At 36.4% G+C, this 26,109-nt stretch overlaps 1 protein-coding gene across 1 annotated transcript in view; it reads right to left on the reverse strand.

Moving 5' to 3' along the window:
* Positions 1-3,268: 3,268 nt before the first annotated feature.
* The window catches only part of si:dkey-183c6.8 (protein O-GlcNAcase), a 29,327-nt gene continuing 6,486 nt past the window's right edge, over positions 3,269-26,109 (reverse strand). Inside the window, exons 3-17 of the mRNA XM_056461288.1 lie at positions 20,823-20,920; positions 16,939-17,069; positions 16,606-16,777; positions 15,719-15,817; positions 14,675-14,944; positions 13,502-13,588; positions 12,466-12,884; positions 9,899-10,073; positions 9,735-9,791; positions 8,285-8,370; positions 8,079-8,183; positions 7,887-7,978; positions 5,390-5,585; positions 4,417-4,573; positions 3,269-4,337 (exon numbers count right to left, since the gene is read on the reverse strand). Coding sequence (XP_056317263.1) covers positions 4,201-4,337; positions 4,417-4,573; positions 5,390-5,585; positions 7,887-7,978; positions 8,079-8,183; positions 8,285-8,370; positions 9,735-9,791; positions 9,899-10,073; positions 12,466-12,884; positions 13,502-13,588; positions 14,675-14,944; positions 15,719-15,817; positions 16,606-16,777; positions 16,939-17,069; positions 20,823-20,920 — 2,281 coding nt within the window. The 3' untranslated portion in view covers positions 3,269-4,200. The remainder of the gene's footprint in view (positions 4,338-4,416; positions 4,574-5,389; positions 5,586-7,886; positions 7,979-8,078; positions 8,184-8,284; positions 8,371-9,734; positions 9,792-9,898; positions 10,074-12,465; positions 12,885-13,501; positions 13,589-14,674; positions 14,945-15,718; positions 15,818-16,605; positions 16,778-16,938; positions 17,070-20,822; positions 20,921-26,109) is intronic.

Here is a 26,109-nt window from a genome sequence, read left to right on the forward strand (position 1 = left end):
CACTCAAACTAGAACATGCAAACTCCACAAAGAAACGCCAACTGACCCAGCCGAAGCTCGAACCAGCGACCTTCTTATCTGCTGTCTTATAACAGAATATAATTTGGGGAATTGTAAATGTAAAACAAAAAAGTATACACTATTGAAAAAACCTTTAAATTGCTTTTGTAAACATATATAAAATATTATATTATGTAAATGAACCAGGTGTCTTTGGATATGTGTGTATATACACTCACCAGCCACTTTATGAGGTACACTTTACTAGTAACAAGTTGGACGCCCTTTTGCCTTCAGAACTGCCTTAATCCTTTAATCCTTTGTGGCATGTATTTAACAAGGTACTGGAAATATTCTTCAGAGATTTTGGTCCATATTAACAGGATAGCATTATGCAGTTGCTGCAGATTTGTCGACTGCACATCCATTCCACCACATCCCAAAGGTGATTGAGATCTGGTGACTGTGGAGGCCACTTGAGTACAGTGAACTCATTTTCATGCTCAAGAAACCAGTCTGAGATGATTCGCGCTATCCTGCTGGAAGTAGCCATCAGAGGATGGGTACACTGTGGTCATAAAGGGATGGACATGGTCAGAAACAATACTCAGGTAGGCTGTGGAGTTGACACAATGCTCAATTGGTACTAATGTGCCCAAAGTGTGCCAAGAAAGTATCTCCTACACCATGATCCATGCTTTCATGTTGTTGACGCCAAATTCTGACTCTACCATACAAATGTGACAGCAGAAATTGGGACTCCTCAGACCAGACAGCCTTTTTCCAATTTTCTATTGTTTTTTTACAGTTTTGCTGAGCCTGTGTGAATTGTAGCCTCAGTTTCCTGTTCTTAGCTGACAGGAGTGGCACCCGCTGTGGTCTTCTGCTGCTGTAGCCAATCTCCCTAAAGGTTGGACGTGTTGTGTGTTCAGAGATGCTCTTCTGCATACCTCAGTTGTAACGAGTGGTTATTTGAGTTAGTGTTGTCTTTCTATCAGCTCTAACCAGTCTGCCCATTCTCCTCTGACCTCTGGAATCAACAAGGCATTTGCGCCCACAGTACTGCCACTCACTGCATATTTTCTCTTTTTTAGACCATTTTCTGTAAACCCTAGAAATGTTTGTGCATGAAAATCCCAGTGTATCCATGGTTTCTGAAATACTCAGACAAGCCCGTCTGGCACCATCAACCATGCCATGTTCAAAGTCACTTAAATCACCTTTTGGTTTGAACTGCAGCAGATGGCCTTGACCGTGTCCACATGCCTAAATGCATCGAGTTGCTGCCATGTGATTGGCCGATTAGAAATGTGCATTAACGAGCAGTTGCACAGGTGTACCTAATAAAGTGGCCGGTGAGTGTATATGTGTGTGTATATAATTGTATACATAAACACAGACAAATAAACACATAAAAAATGACATTTTGTGAGAAAGGAAAGATTTGAATGATGCTGTAAACATGTTTTATTCCATTGTTACAAAAACTGCATTTACACTGTACCATAATCCTTAAAAACATTAAATGCAAACATAAAATATAACATACCTAAGCTGACACCTTCCAGTGTACATCACAATTCCAACATCAACTCCTGCAGAAATAGTGAAAGTGCTCACAAATGCGTATAAAGTGGATGACCTAAAAGAGAACATGCAAAATCAAAAGTGTTTCACAAGAAATTAGATTAAAAGCAAAAAAGATCAGAAACAGTAACAAAAAATTGAAAAGATATCAAATCAAAGATGCTAAAAAAGCAGTATTCTTTATTATGTTTCTTTTCTGATTGCCATGGTGATTAAAGAAGTCCGTTGGTTCAAGACCAGAAGGCAGACATGCATACAATGTCTGTGTGTGTGTTTATGAAAGGACAAAGAGAGAAGTCAAAGCTAACAATAATTTTGCCTCTCAGAGTGTGTGTGTGTGTGCTTTCATTCAAAGGAAGAGCTATAAAAAGCCCAGTGAGATGCACTGTGATTCATCAATCTTGTAGCAGTGGAGGTCAGGGTCCTTCGGTGCACTGGAGGAACTATTACGGGTCTTCAAGGGTCTGCTTTCTGTGCCTGTCCATAAATGGCTTTAGGGAATAGCGTGTGCGTGTTGAATAAAAAAAAGAGTAGCGTTGTGCTTTTTGCTCCTACAGCCAGTAAAACAGCACATTGGTTTCTATCCCCAAAAGCAGAGCCAGTAGGAGAGCTTTAGATGCAGTGAGAAAGTAAACAGAATGCTGATTAGCGAGGATGAAGCTGTAAACAGGTGATCACTATTAAGTTCTCATTTCATCCCTAATGTTTTAGCTTGTTTCCAGCTTTGACCATGAAGCCTAAAGCCCTTTTCACACCAAATCCAATGTAAATCAATGCCAGGAATTTTTTACACATTCACAAAAAGTGTCTACATACGTTATCTCTGATACTCATATGACATCTGTCAGTTTAATTTTGTAAATCCTGCTCTTTTGTCCAGTACATCACTTGTTTTGGTAAATCTTTTTTCTCCTGACAATGTTATTTTTTTACTTTTAAAAGAAAATGCATCCAAACAATTAAAAACAAACTTAGGTTTATTTTTTGGTCTGATATTGGATTTGATTATAGCATTATAAAAGTCCATCAATTAGCCCAATGACGAAACAGCATGGTTAAAGGTTAATCATCATCCGTCCATTCCATACCTGCTTTCAAAAAAAAAAAGGAAAAAGTTGTTCGGTTTTTCTTTTGCTTACAAAAAAACGGAAAAAACAAGACTTTGGCTCGATTTTCGTCTTTTGGTTTAGGGTAGGAAACGGATAAACAACTTTAAAATTCGTTAAACACATGTAGGTGGTGCTGAAATGCCATTTTTCCTCTGATTGATCAACCAAATCTGAGCTTGTGAATCGCCCCAAAATAATAGTCCTCTGCGGATCAGCACCCAGGCTTTTAATTATTTTTATTTAATCATATATATAAACTAAGTTTACATATTCTATCATTTGATCAGCAGGCTTACATTCATTGCATGTGCATAAATTAAATAAAAATGTAAATTAGCAGTATTATTACACATTTGTCATTAAAATAAGGTCATAGTTTGCTGCCAAATGTCTTGCTGCTCTGCACCTGATGCTGAGCAAAGATAGCCATTTCCGAGCAGAACCTGGTTTGCATGATTGCTCGCGAGCAAGGCCTATATAATAATTTTAATAATAATAATAATTATTATTATTATTATTATTATTATTATTATTATTATTATAAGCTAATAATATTAATTAATAGTGTTTACTTTTTAATAGTTTAATAGTTTTTTTAATGGTTGTTTGCAGGACCAAAATAAGAACACATTGGGCCATGGGGCTATAACAAAGGGTACCATTTGTTTTTATTTTATTTCCTCCTATTTTCTTCTGGAGAAGGTCTTATTTATTTTATTTCGGCTAGAATAAAAGCAGTTTCTGCTTCTAAAAAGAACTCTGTTATTTATTAGAATTTATTTAAATTTGTTTTTAATATGAATTTAATCTGACTCCAATTTTAGGTGACCGTCAAATTTAGACTGTATTTCTAATTGTAAGAACAGATAACATTCGTCGTTTATGACTCAAATTGGAGTTTTGATTTATATCTGATGGGTATTAGGGTATTAGTTAACCTTGCATCCTCTGACTAACTTCAGAATGTCAAGATAGTCTCCGTGAGAAGAAACGCAATCCCGGGGCGTGGAACTCTAAGTGGTGTTTGGTCCCTAATAAACATATAACTGAAGAGTATGGGATCAGATATAAATCAAAACTCTAAATTGAGTCATAAATGATGAATGTGATCCATTCTTACAATTAGAAATACAGTCTAAATTTGACGGTCGCTTAAAAATGTCAGATTAAATTCAGAGCTGAAAAACAAATATAAATAAATTCTAATAAATAAGTTCTTTTCAGAAGCACTAGAAAAGGCCTACACACATTTAACCTTCGACCATGCTGTTAGTTTTGTCATTTGGCTAATAGATGGACTTTTACAGCATGCAGAATGCATTGTTTTATTCATTTATTTATTATTTACTCCTTTTTTACTCCTCAGAGTTGTGAATAGACCTTAACACTTCACTAAAGCACTTTAAAACCCAGCCATTTTTCTAATCTCAACTATAACCACAGCTCAGACCACAAATATTTCAACTTTTTTCCCTTTGGATCTTTTTATACTTTATATATTTGCTTATAACAGCCTCCCTAAAACTACCCCTTCTCTTGGTCGTGCTTCTCCACGGAGGATCTCCAGAAACCCCAGCTTTGTCAGAAATTCAATTCGCAATCCATCTGTAGGCTGAACCTCACAGAAAACACCTTGTGAACCTGAAAAAAAAAACACTTTTATAAAGACCACTATATCAGCCATATTAAAAAGTAGCAAATTACACTCAGATTAGCATACCGTTAGCTTTAAGTGCTGTTAGCAGGGCTGTTAGGAGGCTACGACTGACGCTACAGTCCACCAGCTCAGGAAGAGCCTCAAGCCTGAGCTGAGATGGAAAATGATACAGCAAGGAGTCTGGGTAATCCTGTTCTTCATAGAAATGCAGTAGCGCCTCCTATTGGTTTGAAGAGAGAAAAAAATACATTTCAAACAACGTGTCAATGCATTCAGAAATTTACATTTTTCACACGTTTTAAAATACTTTTTATATTAAAATTTTTAATTTAGGGTAAAAATACAATACGTCTAATGTGAATAACACCTGCTCATTATGCATGTATTGTATGCACACAACAAGATTTTTGAGCATACAATCTTTGTACATCATGCACATGCGCTTTTATTTGTTTATTTGTCTTTTATTTTATTACGCAGCGGATGTCCTTCCAGGTGCAACCTATCACTGGGAAACACCCATACACACTCATTCACACACATACACTACGGACAATTTAGCTTATTCAATTCACCTACAGCAAATGTCTTTGGATTGTGGGGGAAACGGGAGCACCCGAAGGAAACCCACGCCAACACTAGGAGAACATGATAACATCACACAGAAGTGCCAACTGACCCAGCCCAGACTAGAACCAGCGACCTTTTTGCTGTGAGGTGACAGTGCTAACCACTGAACCACCAAAGTGCCCCATAATATTTTATAATATAATTTAATCAGGGCCTTTTATTTTTATTTTATTTAATAAACCTTAGAAAATGTTAAACATATGTTTTAAAAACACAAAATGTTTCACTGTAATAGTGACACATTTCATACATACCATATACTGACATTAATGTCTTACTCAATTCATTGCTTGTTCTTAAGAACATATAATTGTATTGCAAATCTAACATTCTTATTTGAAAAATCAAGTTATTCTGCAAATGCTGTGGTGCAAGTGTGGCTGTGTTTATTCATAATAACCCTTACCTTTGTTGCACTGTGTCCACTGGCTGCATGGGGTCGTGATGGATATTTGTCCCTCATAGCAGGTAGCCAGGTGGCCTGACATCGCTTGGCAAAGGAGCGGACATCCAGAATGCCCACAGCACACCCACATACACCCAGTTCATCCTCCAGCACCAAGCTGTACTCTGGGCACAAGGCCAGAGATGCACCCAGACACCTGAAACACAAACACACACCAGAGGGAGCCTGATATTTCTCATATACCTTAATAATCTCTCAGGATCAAGAAAGACATTACAAGTTTTCCCTTTTTGTGTACTACTGTTCAAAATTTAAGGTTATAAAGTTACTTGAATAACCTCTACACCTGCCATCTCATGCACATTTCATAAAGGATACCTTATTTCAGGAAACTAGATGTAATTCAATATTTTTTTCCAGCAGACTAGCAGTATTTTTATATCTAGCATCTAATATCTAGTACCATTATTAAAAATTGGCAGATTTTGGGTATCTCTACCTCCTAAAATTGGCTTTTCTATATTTATTTTTCTCAGATAATTAGTATTTTGTTGTTTATTTATTTGTATGCCTTAGAAAAGGGTTCCTGTTTATGTATACGTATGTCTTTTTTGAAGTTTCTCTAAACTGTGTAAATAAATCATACATGAAAATATACCTGAATGGTTTTTTAAAAGGTTCCATTAGTTAATGTCAGTTAATATATTTGTCAGTATTGGTTCATCTCTGTTAATATTAATGAAAGAATACACAGTCATTCACTGTTAGTCCTTGTTAAGAAGCGCAAAAGTTGTAATTTTAATAAATTCAACATTTACTAAAACATTGTTATTAATTGTTGAAATGTCAAAATTAAGTAAACTATGATTTATAAATGCTGTAGACATATTGTCCATTCTTTGTTTATGTAAGTTAACACATTCACTAATTAATCCTTATAAATTGTGGCCAAGTTTATTCGTGCTACATTTATTTGATCATGCTGTATAAACAGTAAAAATGTGACATAACATTATGTTAATTAATTCAAGTTGTAATGTCCCTTACAAAAATAACCAGTAAATTGAAGTAAAACTGTAGTACAACAGCAGTATTTAGAAGTATAACTGCAGTAAAATTAAGTACATTTGCAAAATTACAATACAATGAAGTATAAACAGTTCAAATACAGTACAATAAAGTTCAACAGCAGTATAAGTTGCAGAAAACTGGAGTAAAAACAAGTAAACTCCCTCTTTACTGCACTTGTGCCACTGTAGTCTAATATACCAATGGTGTGGTAAGAACTGTGCAGAACTTGTGTGCCAAGGAGTTTGTTCTTCAACATCTTCCAAGAATATTAAGTACTTTTTTCAGGGATGTTTTTTAAATTCAAGTAATTTTCTAATTAGATTTTTTAGGAGTTTATTTGCAAAAAATTAATAGTAAAAAATAACTGCAGTGAACTGAACAGTACAACAGCAGTAGCCTATATACAAGGATAACTGTGGTATATTTAATGCAACAGCAAAATTGCAGTGTAATGAGGTATAAACACAGTTCGACTACAATGCAATAAAGTAGTAAAATCTGCAGTACACCTGAAGTAACATTAAATAAACTGAGAGGGACAATATAGTGATATGTTATATAATTTATTGCAATTAGGTATTGCAGTGTTGTAGATGTATATTTCTGTAGTTAATTATACGTCTGAGAAGTGCAATATAATATATTGTGGCAGTATTTCAGCAATACAGCTGAAGTACTGAAACCTCATTTGGAAACCATTGTCCACCGAGCAGGAAAAGTAGTAGTTGTACTGCAGTTGTATTGTAGAAGTACTTCAGTTGTACTGAAATAGCGGTATGGCAGTTGTACTGTAGTAGTACTTCAGTTGTATAGCAGTAGCAGTACTGCGTTATACTAGTTGTAGTACTTCAGTACCATTGCAGTAGTTGTACTGCATTAATAGTAGTAGTATCACTTCAGTACTATTGCAGTAGTTGTACTGCATTTGTACTGTAGTAGTACTTCAGTAGCAATGAAGTAGATGTACTTCAGTTGATTGTATTGTAGTAATACAGCAATATACTTAAATAATGCAGTTTTTCGAATCCAAAAAACTGAATTTTTCAGAAGTTGCCTAAAACTGCAGTATTCCTTTTAAAAAAACTGCAGTATTCTTAAAAAGAACTACAGTATTTTTGTAAGGGGTTTTCTTCCACAAAACAATCATGTTGAGTATGTTTATATTTTTTAATTTCAATCAATGTCCTGAGTCATAATTTTGCTAAATATACTTCAAATGAAATGTATTACTTGTTTCCTGATTCATTTCCAAATCGAAATGTTTTGTTTATACAGTGAAAATTCTAACATTTAAATAATATGATTTCAGAAATCAGTAACTGCAATAAGAAGATTTAATTTCAAATGGAGGCATTTGGAGACAATTAAAATGCACAGATTGTTACACAGGGGCTGACATATGCTTGAGAGCAAATCTAAGTCCTACCTGTCTCCAATTAGGTCTGGATGGCAGAAGGCAGCATCCTGACCTCCTTTACCCCTCTGATGCAGCTGGTGCACCATTCGGTAAAGCTCCACCTAGAGTTGGGAAAAAAAAAACAACAATGTGAGTCATGTACGTCATATATGTATATTCAGTCAGAGTTAGTACTTGGGTTAACTTATATGCCTGAGTCACCTTGTCTTTTTGCAGGAATGGTCGTATGTTGTAGAGTCGAGAGGTGGGGAACAAAGGAGGAGGGTGACTGAATAACTCACTGCTGGTTCCCACAGGCAGAAGCATCTGATTCACACCCAAGAAACAGAAAAAACGAGGCAGGAAAGACTGGCAATTAACAATGAAACTCATTAGCAAGCCTGAATCAATATTTATGTCATACCCACCTGCACCTCTCCAGATAGACCCCCTTTAAACACCCATGGCTCTGCCTCTACACCATGTAGCTCTGCCCCAGAGGAAGCTCCACACCCTGTGAACAATTCATTCAAGACTCATCAGAATGAGTGTCCAGTGCTTCTTGAGATCAAAAACAAAAGAAGTTTACAAGACTTGTGTGTATTTTCACAGCCAAACACAAGAATTTAAGAAAATAATGCCTACTGAAAAAAACTATTGAGAAAAGACATCACAAAATCAGTCATTTTAGAGTGCATATACAGTATATATAAAACAAAATGTCCTTGCAAAATCCTGGAGAAACCGAATATTGTGAAAAATAATTTTAATCTGGAAATATTGTAACATTTGTTTTGCAATATATTCATGCAAAGCTGATTTTTAGCATCATTACTCCAGTCCACCGTGTCACATGATCCAGCTTATATGCTGATATACTCTATTTCTGCTCAATGAACATTATTATCAATGCTGATTATCTTCAATGGTGAAAACAGTTGTGCTGCTTAATACTTTTATGGAATTATTTTTATGGAAAAGACATTATAATTTGAACAGCATTTGCGCTTATGTTAGTCTGTTTGAATTATTCCCGAGGTTTCCATAATCCTGGACCAGGCCGTGTCCTGAGCAGCTGCTGTGGTGGTCATGGAGAAGTGGAGAGCATGAGACTAATTCCTGTAGAACCCCAGTGACAGACGAGTCTTCGCATTGATCCTGAAGGGCCAGCCTGTACACCAGCAGGTGACCTCTCCCACCTGCAGCTTCTCCACAATGGACGTCCAGCGTTCTCTAGTCTCCGGCGCCTAGACTGCAGCTCTGCTCAAGAAGTTTGGCCAGAGGAGAAATGGTCGTTCCCAATAGAGCCTGGTTTTTCTTTAGTTTTTTTTTCCTTCACTTTCGTCAATTGGTGAAGTTTGTTCCTCGCCACTGTCACCACTAGCTTGCATGGTTTGGGACTTGTGGAGCTGCGCATCAATGGATTTGCTCTTCAGTGTTTGGACTTTCAACTGTGAGAATTAAACCATACTGAACTGAACTAAACTGAACTTCAACTCTGAAAACTGGACTGACACAGTTTCAATTTACCAGAACTTCTATGTTAAGCTGCTTTGACACAGTCTACATTGTAAAAGCACTAAAGAAAAGATTAATTGAATTGAATGAAATTTGATCATTTTTGTTGATTCTTTGATCAATAAAAAGTTAATCAAATACTTTTGAACATTGTATTCCTGTCACGTTGACCAATTTAATGCATCCTTGTTCAATAAATGCATCTTTCAAAATGTTTTGAGTAAATACTGACCCAAAACATTCAAACAGTAGTGTATACTAAAATGTTGGTCTTCTCTCACAAAGATTGTATATAACTTGATAAAACTAAGCAGAAATGAACATGCTACTGTCGGTGTACAGGTACATGTTGACACTCACAGTGAAAGCAGTTCTTCCAGGATCCTAATGGAGAACCTTCACTCAGTATTCGACCCTCTGAGAAAAAAAAATTTGAGTGTGAGCAGATATGACAAAACCGAAATGGTGTTTAACATTAAAAAATCAAAGAATTTGATAAATCACATCCTTAATATTTCTCTCACCTAGCCAGCAGATGAAGGCTTTGGCCACCAGCAGGGTGTTTCTCAGGTCCCAGATATAAGGGTAAAGGTCATAGAGAACAGCCCTATTGATGCTGTTCACAACAGCACTGTGAAGTAAAGCCACATCATCACACGCTGCCAGAAAACGGCCCGCACGAGCACGCCATTCCTCTACCTGACAGAACAAGAGAAACATTTGAGGTACAGTTCACCCAAAAATGAAAAATTTAATCACCCCGTGGCTGTCTAAAATACAGAACTTCAATGTCAGTAGAACACTGAGAAGATCTTTAGCTGAAATATACATCTTTATTTATTTTTATTTTTATTTCTATAGCGCTTTTACAATATAGATTGTGTAAAAGCAGCTTAACATTATTAAGATTATAGTATTATTAAGATTATAGTCCATTGGAACAGTATTGGTCCAGTTTTCAGAGTTTAAGTTCAGTTTCGTTCAGTAGTTTCAATACATTCATAATGTCTTTCAATTAAAAAACACATATAAAGGGAAAGCAAAATTGTGGCTCATGATGATGCAATGAGATCGTGTGAAGCGAAACATTCAAAACCTGACCATTATTATTGATATTATTAGCTACAATCTACAGAAGTGGTCTCAAACTCAATTGCTGGAGGGCCGCAGCTCTGCATAGTTTAGCTCCAACCACCTCCAACTTACACCTGCTTAATAGTCTATAGCAGTCTTGAACACCTTGATTAGTTAGATCAGCTGTATTTGATTAGGGTTGAAGAAAAAATGTGCAGAGCTGCGCTCCTCAAGGAGTCGAGTTTGAGATTATCTACAGCCTTGGCAAATGTTCCTAACCATGTTTACAGGGGTTTAAATTGTCAGAAGCCACAGGTATTAATTTAGTTTTGCCTGTATATGTTTTTTGACTCTCAAAGTGCCTGTGTTCTGTCAATTTGTCCTACCTTGTCAGATTATCCTATTTAAAAAGGAGGTAGCACATTTTGATGACACAATATGATATACTCATCAAAATTAGCTACCAGTGTAAGTTTTAATGTGGGGTAGTGTTATATGAAGCTGTAATATCGCCTTAACCTTCCTAATTCTTAACCCCAACCTCAGAACCATTCAAATACAGTGTTATTGGCATAATCTGATGGGTAGGATAAAATGTCAGGACAGCGGCAGCCACTGACTTGCATTTTATGAAGCACCAAGGACCATAGTTGCAGCTAAAAAAAACCTTTTTGAAGAAAAAATGTCAAAATATATCACAGATGGCCTGACGTTTACTAAATTAACAGCAAATGGGTGAACTATCCCAGCTGTAAAAATAGATCAAAATTAGATCAATCACCACGTCAAAAAAGCAAGTCAATTTGATGTCAAATCCTTAACGTCCGATTGACATCCACACATTTATGCCGTTTTGACCACCAAAATAGCGAAACAAAATATAATAATAATAATATAAGAGAATTTGTATTCATCTGAAAGCTTTAACTACAAATTTACACTGGATTTTGAATCCCTATAATGAATGTAATCTACCTTGATGGCAAAAGACATCGAATTGACATCAAATTGACATCGAATTGACATCTAAAATCGGCATCATTACAGGACTGTCCTGTAATTGATTTGTGATGGGGTTTTTTTATGCCAATGTTAGATGTCAAATTTATCTTAAGGTTTTGACATCAAAGTAGGTTTATAATTTTTGACGTGTTTTTGGTTTGTTTTCGACATCGTTTGGACATCAAGGTGGGATCCCTTAAACAACTGAAAATACAATGTACATCAATACCATAAATACTAATAAAATGTATTTTATATTGTTAGGTTGAGTTTTGCAAACACATTCAATATTACATTAATGTTGCATCAATACTCCAATAATAGGAACATTCTACCAGAAACGTACATTTTCACAAAATGTGACAGGACTTTTAAGCTTGTCTTCTTCAAAAAGCATTCAAAAACGAGCATAAAATCATACAATTCAGTGATAGAATCCATCCTTGATCACTGTCAGCTTCTCCATCAAATTATGTCACTTCCTTTGATTCATAGCCTTAAAGGTGTATTGCACGCATTTTATGTTAAATTTAATGTAAATGTGACAGGACTGACAGAAACATGGGTACAATTGAACATTTATTTGTATTATATATTTGTAGTATTTATTTGTATAATTTATTTATAATTTAATGTTTTTAATCAATTGATGTGACTGACAACAACTTAAACTTGCTATTTCTGAAGTTTGTTTTACTAAATAACAGTTTTTAGCATAACAAAACTATTAAAGCTGTAAGTTCAATTGAGCTGAGGACAAGGACAATGACAGGGTTTGTACATTTGTAAAGTGTTTTTAATAAAGAAAAAAAATCTTAGAACCAATTGAATAACATATTCCTTTACAGAACAACTCACATAAATCAACCATCAGTTCATTTCAAAACTTTTTGGGATGAAATACTTTTTATACACTGTATTTATGTTTTATTTTAGGGACAGATAATGCACGTTTGTGATAGAATGCCCCAATAGCTTTTAATAGCACATAAAATGTCATGAATCATTAGTTCACCTTCTGTGGTGAGGCTTTCTTGCCATTTCCATTGACACTGACACAGTGACAGTTGGCTTTGAGCCACGTGAGGTCCTGTAGCAGGTTTTGTGCGGGCGGCCCATGTTCATGCGGCAGGTAATACAGGCCAACCAGCAGTCGGACCTGTGCCTCGCTGAGAGGAGCTCGTCCAGAACACAGCCCCCTCCTAGAGGACTTTTCATGGCTGGAGCTCCTGCAGACCTGGTTCTCCCCAGCTTTCAGATCCTGGCTTATAGCAGGGTCTGCTAGGTTTTCATCGCTAGAAAGAGCCCCTGTGCTTTGAGAAGAGGTTATGGGACGTTTGGGCTGGGCTCCATGTTGATTGTCTGAGCTATCGGAGGACTTTGATTTAACAGAAAGTGTTGAGGGCTTGAGGTCTGTTGGCCTCAGCTGACGTCCTACAAAAGATGATTTGAGAAATCAGTGACCAGTAATCAGACTAGAAATGATACTACAAAATAAAATCACTCAATGAATTTATTAATTTAAAAATAAGTGATAGTTATTAACAGTATTATAAATAGTAAAAAATGTTAATTGGAATAAAATAGCAACTTCTAAAAGTATAAAAATAAAAAGTATAAAAGTAAAAAGTCCCAGCAACTTTTACAATACTTAAATAATATTTATATATATATTTTGTTCAACAGAAGAAAGAGTCATAAAAATTTTTTTAATTTTTATTTTTGGGAGAACTAACGCTTTAAATGTAAAAATAAATAAATAAATTATAAATAATAAGTAATAAAAAATACATAATTAAAGACATTTATTCATTTATTTAGTTTTTACATTTAACTACATCTTTATTCATAAATTATATAAATTATATCTTTATTCATATATATATATATATATATATATATATATATATATATATATATATATATATATATATATATATATATATATATATATATATATATATATATATATATATATGAGTAACACCCCGTAAATTGTTTATCAAACTCAAATTTGATTGATAGCCTATTCTGGTTGTTCCAATGCTTACCAGGCTGCATAGGAAGGCTGAGTTCCTTCATCCAGTCTTGCAGAGCAGTTGACAGAGCTCTATCAACACTATAGGCCTCTTTGTCACCTATACAGAGGTCACTGTGGGTTAGCAAATGGCAAAACTGTCCTTTCTACACATGCTGATTTTTATTTAAATCCCTGTGAAATTAAAATAAAGTGTTTTAGATAGTATAAATATGTTAGTCTTAAGGTTATTTATAATCTAGTTATAATCTATAATCCACAATATAAACCTAAATCCGCCTAAAAAAATTCTCATCAAAACTACTGAGAAGGCGACGCGTTGGCGCAGTAGGTAGTGCTGTCGCCTCACAGTAAGATGGTCGCTGGTTCGAGCCTTGGCTGGGTCAGTTGGCATTTCTGTGTGGAGTTTGCTTGTTCTCCCTGCGTTCGCGTGGATTTCCCCCAAAAGTCCAAAGACATGCGATACAGGTGAATTGGGTGGCTAAATTGTCCGTAGTGTATGAGTGTGAACGAGTGTGTATGGATGTTTCCCAGAGATGGGTTGCAGCTTGAAGGGCATCCGCTGCGTAAAACATATGCTGGATAAGTTGGCGGCGGTTCATTCAGCTGTGGCGACCCCAGATTAAAAAAGGGACTAAGTCGAAAAGAAAATGAATAAATGAATGAAAACTATTGACCAATCAAATGCACTCTTGTATCAGACGTATCCCGCCCCGTACAGGATGCTTCTCATTTGCTTTTTATTTAATGAGCTGTGAGAAAACAAAAAGCTATTGGCTGTTTTTTATAAAGGGGAGGAGATACACTGTGTTACACCTTATCTTCACTCATTCATTAATCTGGGGTCGCCACAGCTGAATGAAACGCCAACTTATCCAGCATTTGTTTTTTCAGCGGATGCAGTCGGGGCTCGAACCAGCGACCTTCTTGCTGTGAGGCGATTGTGCTACCCACCGCACCACCATGCTGCCCCCTTATCTTCCTGTGTAAGTTAAATTTACATCAAACAAAAACGCACATTTCAAAGCAACTCATGGGACCTTTAAGTGATTAGACACTTGCATCGCATTCAACATGTACATTTTATGAAGTCCCTGGAAATGGGTCTTAATTCTTCATAAAATTGGCATTGCTAGTACCCATACTTTAAAATATGGTAACATCTATTATCCTCTTTTGCTCTCACCTTTCCCTGTCTCCTTCCTTTCTTTATACCAGCTTCCCAGTGTATGCAGAGGGATGAAGTTGGCTTCAAACTCGCAGTTTGGATTTAGCAGCAGACCACTCAGGTGGGCCCTGAGTCCAGGAGGGCGGCCCTTAAAAGGCCCCAGGAAGACACGTCGAGAGTCATAATCATTAGCATGGAGGTTGTCCCAAATGAGGGGTGGCCTTCGAAGCACCGACTGGACCTCTGCTAGTGAATCAGCACTCAATTCTCGAGAAATCACTTTATTCCCTATAGGAAAATAATGGTCAAAAGGTGAATACAAAAACTGACGTCGTAAGTGATTTTGTGAAGTATCTACATCATTCTCATTTACTAGTTTTATTTCTGGGTTTGTTGTTTTTCTCATTGGTCCAGCACCTTAAATAAATCTCTCTTTTAAATCTGTTTTTGATAAACGCTCTTTTTTTAAAGCCTGTCTGACTGTTCTGATTGGTCAGTTGGCCTATTCTGTTGTAATTGATCAACCAGTTGAGTGGCGAACTGTATTACATCTGTTAACTATGGTGTTGCTATTGGAATTTCTTACAGTGTTTTTTTTTTTTTGGTGAGTGCATTAACATATTTGGAGGGCTTCAAAATGCTGCCTTTTAATAGCAAATCAATCCAAGAAAATACAACATTTGGGTTTTCACTTAAGATTAAGTAATAAATACAATGTTTCTGACAAAAGTTGAGGTCAGTAGTAAACATTTACTTGAGAACATTTTTACAAAAAAAATTCACTTTTAAGAGCATATTTAAAAGTGGCTACATTAACTTGATTACATCTTGATTTAAAACTATACTTTCACTTCTCAAAGTTAGAAACTTGTCTGAAAGTGAAAGTAATTAATTACTCTGACTGGAGTACATTTACTGAAAACTCTACCAACCTCTGCACATTTGTCCTGTAAATAACAGCTTTTGAGTGGAGTTTGTGGTTTGTAATCCTGCTCATCAACACCAACACTCTGTGCTTTGCTACTAGTAACACAATAAAGGAATGTTTGGTGAGTCTCTCACCAGTCCAGATGACAGAGATGTCAGGCAGAAGATCCTCCCCGATAGTCAGCAGGTAGGGAGACTTTGACACATTAGGAGTGCAGAGAGAACTACAGTACTCTAGGGAAAAATAAATAACAGCACAGTAACTGTTTTGGGAGGGAGAAGGGGAGAAAGAAAATGTAAGGAATGGCAACTAAGCTTGGTTTTAGGATGATAAGAGCAGAGCAGCTATCACTGATTAAAGTCGCCATGAAATCAAAATGTACTCTGCTATTTTGTATATGTCAATAGTCGTTTATGTTATAAGCCATGTATCTGTGTACTTCATAGTTAAAAAAATAATAATTTGCTCTTAGGGGCAGCACGGTGGCGCAGTGGGTAGTACGATCGCCTCACAGCAAGAAGGTCGCTAGTTCGAGCCCCAGCTTGGTCAGTTGACATTTTTGTGTGGAGTTTGCATGTTCTCCCCGTGTCAGGACGGGCTTCCTCCAGGTGCTCCGGTTTCCCCCACAGTCCAAAGACATGTTATATAGGTGAATTGAACCAACTAAATTGGCCGAAGTGTATGTGTGTGAATGCAAGAGTGTGTGGGTGTTTCGCTTAACTTCAATGGGCGACCATGTTAGAGTTACAGAGAGCTAGCTGCCGGCTAATACGTTGATGACAAGGTCCAAGAAGACGTTAATAACATTACCATCCGTCGTAATCTTATAGGGTTCGGTTCGCCACTGTCTAGATCGTGTGTTCTAGATTGTGTGTGCTGAAACGTGCGCGGGACTGCAGCTTAATATCATTGGCAAAAAAAGACAAACTTAACTTCCATTTTATAGCGACTTATATAATTGAGTCAAGCTTTTCGTTATTCTGTAATGAAGTAAGCCTGATGTATTTATGTACTGGTCTACCAGTGGGACAGAACAGGAAGACAGGTGGTTCCCCCAGGAAACGGAAGATCTCATTGGCCACGGTGACCTGGGCATGAGCGAATGAGGAAAAGGCCTCTGTATCTGACTGGCACATGGAGTGATCAATGTCATCAAACAGGAGGGCAAAAGCCTGGCAGCCCAGATCTGACACCTAGTGGTGAAATAAAAGAGTACAATGCAATCTATCGTTCATTTTACAAAACTGTACAGGACTTGAGCAGATTCTAAAGTTATGAACATATGAATAACTATATTAAAATATAGTAGTAAAAATATGAAAACTGATCCAACTGCAGCAAGCACTTTACTCACCTGTCTGAGCTTGCGCTTGAGCAGTGTGAGGTCACAAGAGCTGGAGAAGACGATGTCCTGTCCGGGGGAAAGAGCGTATACAAACGTAAGACCCCTTGACCGTGCCTCACAAACTAGAGCCTTCAACTGAGCTGGAGACAGTGAGAAAAAAAATAAAGAGAGAGTGAGAAAATGACAGGTTTCCAGATGTGATATGGTCATAAAAATAATACAATCCTCAAACCACATTCTTTTATACTCTATTATAAAAATAAAACTACCTCATCATTTATTATTTATTATAATGAACACATTGTCAAGTTGTAGTACACTGACCTGAAAAAAACATGTTAAGATATTAAAGTCTACTTTCATCAAGCATAAAGGTAAATAATATTTTAGTCCCAAATAATAACTGTATTCACAACACAGCCCAATCTCTCAAACCTTATTGTTTACACAGGTTCTTCTGTGCTTTTTAATATTTCCTGCTTCCTTTAGTGAATATGGTTTTTGTTTGAGCTTGAAAATTGTAATTACAAAGTTTGATTCAAAGGGAGACATTCTTTGTGACAGTAAATATTATTTCTAAACTACTTATCAAATGTCTTGATTGATTGAAGTCACATTTTCCTTTCTAAAATGTAAATAATTTTCATCCACAGTGGGCGAAGCCTGGCAGAATTGCATTAGTTGATTGTTGTCATGTTCAAGAGACGGAGTTTCACATATTTAAAATACTGATAGATTCATTTGTAAATTTTTCTTCAGCTTAGTCCCTTCATTAATCAGGGGTCGCCACAGCAGAATGAACCGCCAACTTATCCAGCATTTGTTTTACGCAGCGGATGCCCTTCCAGCCACAACCCAGTACTGGGAAACACCTATACACTCTCACATTCACACACACACACACAATCATACACTACGGTCAATTTAGCTTTTTCAATTCACCTAAAGCGCATGTCTTTGGACTGTGGGGGAAGTCGGAGCACCCAGAGGAAACCCACACCAACATGGGGAGAACATGCAAACTCTACACAGAAACACCAACTGACACAGCCGGGGCTCAAACAAGCAAGCGCGTGAGGCAACAGTACTAACCACTGAGCCACTGCGTCGCCCCATATTGATACATATGCCTTTTTTTTTTTTTTTTTTTTTACAAAAAAAATTATTAAAGTGACAGGTTTCTGCATATTTTGTCTGTGTGTGGGCACTCCGAAAACTATATATCAGGAGTTTTAACTGTTTTAACTGACAAACTTTAAAAATAATGCATATATTTAGTTGTTTGTTCTGGAAGTAAACAAAGCATAAGATGTAAAGGCTCCACCACTTCTCGAAATGGGGAGCAGCTCATTCAGAATTAATCAGAATGTCTTGCTTTTATATAAGAGGTATTTACAGTATGGTATATTACAGGTATTATACAGGTATATTACCCATGAGGTAATTTGACTTCACAGACACATTTCTGAGGACACCAGAGGCATACATTAGGTCTTTTAATATGTAAATATTATGAACAAATTACTTTTAAAATAAATTATGTTTATATAATATGATTAAGTGCCGTTGATTTGCTCACATTATGCATTCTGTGCTAAGTGGGCTTCTCAAAGGTGAGTGGACTTGACAAACCACCAGTAGAAACACTCTTCTCTCGATTAAAAAACACTCGCCCCTTCTTACTCTAGCATTTAATTCTCTGAGCACTAAAGCTGCGGTCACTCTGGGCTTTTTCTCCCATAGACTTCCATTCATACGCACGCGAATGCGTCAGACCGGAAACGCAAGGTCATGCGTCAAGTTTCGCATGTCGCTGCGGTGCAAAGTTCAAGCTTGGTGAACTCTGACCTGCGAAATCGCATCACTTGACTGCGTGAGACGAATCGAGGATCAAAACATGACATATCAGGACAGAAATATCAAATATGGAGCAATCACTGGCTTTTTTAAATATCTAATCATCTTGTTTAATCCCGCCCCTTTTCGCAGCGCCTCACGACAGAAATTCGCACACACAAACTCTGGTGTGACCGCAGCTTAAAGCCGACTTTCAACTGGACACGACATTTGAACACGACTGTTGGAATACGCCCCCTTGTGGCTTTTGCACAGAATTTTCAGTTTTGTTGTGCACCATGGGAGAGAAGCTGATTTTCGCAGTGTCTGAAATAAAGGAGTGCAAAAGCAAGAGCCTTTATTTTCTGTGCGTTCACCATGGTTGAATGAATAAATACAATAAACTCATAGACCGCCAAAAATTTTGGAGGGAATGTGGAGACAATATTAAAAAAAGAATAATTTAATACTCATTTATGAATAGATTTTTTTTTTATATAGACTTTTTTTATTCTACAAAAATTTGTATTTCTCATCTCGTTCACACAGACCTTATAGGACAACACTGGAATACATCACATCCGGTCGGCCTGTCGCATATGCTTATTTCCCGCGGGCGCCATTTTAAAACATGAAAGCGTGGCTGCCGTGGGAAGAAACCCGGATCAACACTGTAAATATTGCAACAACATGCTGTGGACTACAAACCTTCAGCTGTTGCCGCGATTTCAAAATGTGGATATGGTGTAAACATCACTTTAATATCATTCAGTTACGTTTAATTCAAACTATTAAAAGCATATTAGGCATCAAACAAAATCATAATCTCTTTAAGAGTGTCCTTCTAGGTTTCAGTTCATGGCACCAGGTAAACAAAGTGGGGGCTTCCCTGCTTACTTCAGCCTATGTATGTCACCCGGTAGGCGATAAAACGATGCAGTCCTCTGTAGCGCACCCTCGTGTTGTCAGTGTTGTCCCAGTACGGAAGTTTTAAAAACGTCCATTTGCCAGTAACGGCCATAGTATTCACCAGTGCTCAACAGAAATGATTGTGATTAGCCGTGAAGGTCATCAGTTCACCACACTAAGTGCAAAAACAGATACACGGACACTGGACCGTTTTAAAGACGCAAAGATCAGTCGATTCATCAGCGGATCGCTCGTCTGTGTTTGCACTCAGTAACATCGGTTAAGAGCAGTGAACTGATGACTCCACAGCCAATCACAGTCATTTCTGTTGAGCACTGGTGAACACGTTGGCAAATCAGCGGTTGCTTTCAACAGTGCTCAAATGTTAGCTGGAAATTTGTATAAATTTCAGTAACAAAATTCAGTATCGTGACAAGTGTAATATAGTAAAAGATTCAGTTCGTTAACTTGAGTTTGATAAAAAGCATCTAAAACATGTGTTTGGGAAAGAAAACATTTGCTAAGTAGTGCCATTTCCCTTAACTTAGCTTAAAATGAGCTCTGATATCCCTTTTTATTTTCAATTTCCATCCAGAACGGACCTTCGGGTCACTTGGAAGATGGTGAAATGATAAATTTGTGTCGATTTCTCTTCGCTGATATGATATACAGCCAGGTACACAACATTCCTGTGTGACTCAGACGACACTTCCAGGATTCTTCCCACCGCAGCCTCGATTTAGCTTTTTTAATGGCGGCCGCGTGAAATCAGTCGATACAGTCTAGTCGCAGCAGTAGTTCGAATATTTCAATGTATCCGCAGCTCAAACTGGATCCGAATTTTCCTGCATTCAGAGATTATCGGAACTCAATGCAGCTCCTGGACTACTCTTCATTGGAAATGAATGACTTCCTGTCTGTCACTTGTCGTTTGACGTGTGCAATGGAAAGGCGGCTCAACAGTTCCTTTGTATAATTAGCACTTTTTGTGTGTATTGCCTCTTCTTGATGCCCCCTCTATTGTAAGTCGCTTTGGACAAAAGTGTCTGCTAAATGATTAAATGTAAATGTAAATAAACTCCTAGACCCAGTGTTCTTGCTCTAATCAACAGAAATGCAATATATATTTACTGTATAAATCCACATACCTTCTTCCTCTGCTGAATAAACCTCCCTCCACAGCAACCTGTGCTTCAGATCATCTTTAGGACCATACAGATATGTGTTCAAACCCCACATCTGCATCCTGAAATGGAGAACAGGCAACAGTTGATGAAAACAATAATAAATTTACAATTTAAATAGATTTGAAATCTTGTTTCACGAAAAAGAAGAGAGAGCAACATACAGCAAAGGGAAAAGAAAGAGAGACACCCATTGATCATGCACCATTAATAATATAAGGGGTCACATTTCCTGCAGAGACTGAGTCTGAGTTTAACAACAGCAGAGGGTCGATTCCTCTGCAGTGGAAAAAAAGTGAATCTGTGAAATCTGTTCCTTTATGAATTAAAAACCAAATAGATTATTTGTAGTGTCATATTTTCTGTTTATTGTTAATATAAACATTAAATATCAATGGCAATATCCTCTACACAAATATTCAAGAGTGATATATGTAAGAATTTAAATCTATTAATGGAGCTTTTGCAAGTGTGTGAACAGGTTTTAACAAAACTTAAAAAAGAAGTCCTCCCCGAATTTCTAGGTGCCTGTGAAAGCCTGTGACTTGTTTTTTGTGATATTGTTAGTGATATTGGTCACCCCAGATTAAAAGATTCTTCACTAATTAAATTCTTCTTGAATTTAAAATCTGAATATGAAAATATGAAAAACAAACATCGCATTAAAAATGTTATGAATCAAAATATAATTTTTCTCTGGAATTGTATTTGATATATGGTGGAGTAGAGAATGTGTTGGATTCCCACACCAAGCATTTGTTTTTAATCTTGGTCTATCTGGCAAAGAAATGTATACTTCTATCGTGGTCATCTCCTCAGGTACCCTCCTTTAAAATGTGGTTGTCTCAAATATGTACTCTATTTCCACTCAAGAAACCCACCTATGACATACATCAAAAGTCAGAGGATTTGGGCAGTTATGGACACCTTTTAGCACTACATTAATAATTTCTCCTGATTTTTCTATTCTATGCTATTTATTTTAGCTCCTAGCCTGACTGTATTACCCTGTTTACTTGTTTGTATATTTCCCTTTTTTCCCTACTGTATAGCTGAGACTGTATTTGTATGTGCTGATGTATTAAAAAAACCGAGGAATAATAAAACAAATAATTTAAAAAAAGTTTTGAATCTACACAATGAGTGAAGTACTCATTTTTCCTATAAAAGCTGGTAACCAATATGTCATGGAGGAGCTAAATGTTTACATGTTTAAATTCTGCATAATTTACAGTTAGTCTTTAAATTTGTCACAATTATTTTAAATATATGATTTCATTTTAGTTAAAAAAAGTTAAAGCCAGTTACTGCATAAAATGCAAGATAAAGGGTTAAGCAATTTTTGATCAACATTCATTCTGTCAAATGATACTGCGATCATGAGGGTTTGACATTCTTAGTTCACAATAAATAAACTACTCTGAAATGTGTCATTAATAAATGTATTTTCTACCCAGTCAAAAACTAAAACATGCTTTGTTCAAAATAACTTTCAGGAATGATCTGTAAGATGACTGTTTCCAAGAACTGAGAGAGATTCTTTCACATTAATGTTTTAATGAAGATCTGAGCCTAAGACTGAGCTAACTATAAATGAGGCATTACATCTTTGCCTAACATAGACTGTTGTGTGAGTGTGTATGTGTGTGTGAGAGAGTCCTCTCCTGAGAAAAGCACATTCCCTAAATAGATTGAGGCTGAGTTAGTGCTTATCTAAAATATTAAAGAACCTCCCCAAAGGTTAACCTCTAACAAGCCTGTGCTTATACACACACACACACACACACACACACATACACACACTCATAGACACACAACAAAGCTAATTTTGGATTTCTCCATCGCCAACCTATTTAAAATGCTAATGCACAGTTTTCACCCTCTTCTTTCAACACCTCCATTTTCTTCTTCTATCCCTTCATCCACTGCATCAGCACAATCACTCCACTCTCAGTCAAGCGTGTAAAAATTCTCAGCCCCCTACTTTCACCTCCACTATTACTCTTTTCATCCTAGGCTGAGTTTGGACCAGTGCCTCTATCGCTTGAGAGAGAGAGTGTGTTTGTGTGAGTGTGTGTGTGTGTGTGAGTGTGTGTGTGTGTGCGTGTGTGTGTGTGTGTGTGTGTGTGTGTGTGTGTGTGTGTGTGTGTGTGTGTGTCTGTGTGCGCGTGCACTCCTTTGCTTCCCTGCTTTCTTCCTGTAAAGATGGATTCCTACGCACTCTAATTTCGGTCACTGATCAGAACAACCCACATACAAATATGCAAATGCACAATGGCCAGTTACATGACATTTAGTCCATTTAATTGAATTGTCACATGCCCTGTACCACATCTCACATCCCTTAGTCATGTCATGTGCTCTAGACCACCTAAACAGGAACAAATCAAAGAATTTTACAAACAAGGCACACCAACAGGACTGAGCCCAAGGCCAAGGCATATGTCTGAGGGCAAATACAGTTGATACTGAGACAAAGACCTTGATAAAATGGACTTGTTTCAAGTAAAATAACTCTACTGTAAAGGTTTTCTGCGATCCATTGAATTTTGTAATTGTAAATCCGACAGATTTGAGCATCACATACAAATAAATCAACAATTCTGGAATATTTTACAAATAGTAAGCCATTATTTCAAATTGATGGTTCCATGTAGAAATATTTTAAAAACTTTTTAATTCCAAAAAAAGTTGGAGTTTGCATTTTTTCCCAGTGTTCGTCTTGGTTTCTTTCTGGTGCTCCGGATTCCCTGACAGTCCAAAGACATGGGCTATACGTGAATTGGATAAACATAATTAGTGGAGTAGGAGAGTGTATGGGTGTTTCCTATGGCTTGGTTGCAGGTGGATTTGCATCCGCTGCTTAATACATATGTCAGCGTTAATTCCGCTGTGCCAACCCCCGATAAACTAGGGACTAAGCCAAACTAGGGACTTAGCCGAATGATAGTGAGTGAGAGAGTGGTTTCTTAAGATTCCTAATATGAATATGTTCTTAAGATTAAATTATGCCAGGGGTGCCCAAACGTTTTCCTATAAAAAGCTAAAAACCAACCTTGATTGAGGCTAGCGGGGCGAAGGTAAATATAGTTGCCATGGCTAATTTCCTAACTTATTTAATAATATTTAAAAATAACTAGAAAACTATGCTTTATATTAACTAACACAGCATAATGAACTTATTACAGTAAAAACAAAGACGATTTAATTTATAACAGAATGGAGTTAGCTATTTTTTGCCTTGATTTGCTCACCGAAGTCTTCTGCATAGTCCTCTATCTAGCGAGTGACGTTTTTTACATTTTAATAATCAGATTCATTTACAACATTTCATTGAAACATTTCATTTCAGTTTGCTTTTTTTGTAGCTCAATAAAACAAACAAACAAAAAAAGGTTACGTCAAATTATAAATGACGATGTCTGTTAAAGGCATTCCCCAACCCTCGCCATCATTCTCAATTACTTCTCAGATGGGTTGGCAGGCCAAATCAAACGTTAGAATGGGCCAACTTTGGCCCACAGGCCCTACTTTGGGCATCTTTGATTTATGCCATCCAAAAACCCACTTGGAACTTTTGTCCACCCCAAAATTTACTGATTCTCCACCTATTCCCTCCACTTTCTCCTGTTAAACAAAAATGAACATATACTGAAGAATGTTGAAAAAAAAAAACACTATTGATATCCATAGTATTTTTGTTCCTGCAATAAATGTCAATGGCTGTTTTTTTTCAACATTCTTCAGTATATCTTGCCTTGTGTTCAACAGAAGAAAGATTTTATAAAAGTTTAGAACCACTTAAGTGAGAGTAAATGTAGAGGAAATGTTCATTTTTGGGGTGAACTATCCCTTGTATCACAGACGCTGCACTAAGCTTAAGGCAGGAGCACTTGGGTTTTCCAGATCAAACAGCGATCTGCCAGTTCAGTGTGAGTTTGTTCATCAGTACTGCAGCAGAGAGAGGAAAACTGCTTTATGACTGAAGGAAAGCAGAGACTCAACACAGCACAGCAGCGTTCGTTATACCTGATTCAGGTTTCTTTGTTATCATAAGACTTCCTTGTTTAATTAACTCCAACAACTGATTAACAACCTGCAGCATAAAAAGATGATTCTTTACAGCAGAGATACCATTACCCTGTTTCTTATTGTTTTTCTCTCTATCCTTCAACCACTGTTGGACATTTATTATCTCAATAAATATGCACAAAACATTTTCTCATTAGCTATTATTCATAATTTGTAGTTATAAAAAAATACAATATATCAAACAACAATATAGTTTATGACAAACTATAATATTATTTGGAGTGTTATTATATATATATGTAATTACACTCCAATAATAAGAAAGAAAAAGCTGATCACAAGAAATTCATTCATTCATTCATTCATTTATTCATTCATTTTCCTTCGAGTTAGTCCCTGATTAATCAGCCAACTATCACAAGAAATTAATCAATGATAATATATTAAATACTCTTAATTCCTCTTCTTTCTCTTCTTCTTCTTATTATTATTAGTAGTAGTAGTGGTAGTAGTAGTATATTATATCGAATAACAAGGGACTAGAAGCCAGCATGATTAATTTATTTAGTTTCAGATGGAAACAAATATATTATATTAGATTTTATTATATTTTTTATTTACATATTATTAGAAACATTATTACTATACATATATTAAATAATATAAGATAATGTCAATCACAAGCAAAAAATAAAAAATTGATATTACAAGAAAATTATCAAATTATAATAAAATTCAACTTCATTATTATTATTATTATTATTATTATTATTATTATTATTATTATTATTATTATTATTATTATTAAACCATTTACAATAAGTAATATTTAATTATCACATACTCACATATTAATTATTCCTATTACAATTAGTATTATTACAATTTCATCATCTTATTTCTGTTTATTTCCCTCTATTTCCACTTTACCAGTGTTCTGCTTCAAAGCTATGGTAGAAAATAGACTTGCTCCTTGCCACTGCTTTCATCTTGGCTAATGTATGAAGACGTGTGAAACTGTGGCTCAACGGAGTCATGCTGGCACCAGTGTCCAGTCATTAGTCAGAAAAAAGCCATTTGTCTCTCTGCCCACACTCTTTTACACCTCAGCAACGCACCAGCTGCTCTGCGCTGCCCCCCGGCCAGCCTCACATCTCCAACACAATCCTAATAACTGTCCTATATGACATTACACAACTCCATACCAATAACATGCGTT

The sequence above is a fragment of the Danio aesculapii genome, chromosome 7 (genome assembly GCF_903798145.1).
Source record: "Danio aesculapii chromosome 7, fDanAes4.1, whole genome shotgun sequence".
Lineage (NCBI taxonomy): Eukaryota > Metazoa > Chordata > Actinopteri > Cypriniformes > Danionidae > Danio > Danio aesculapii.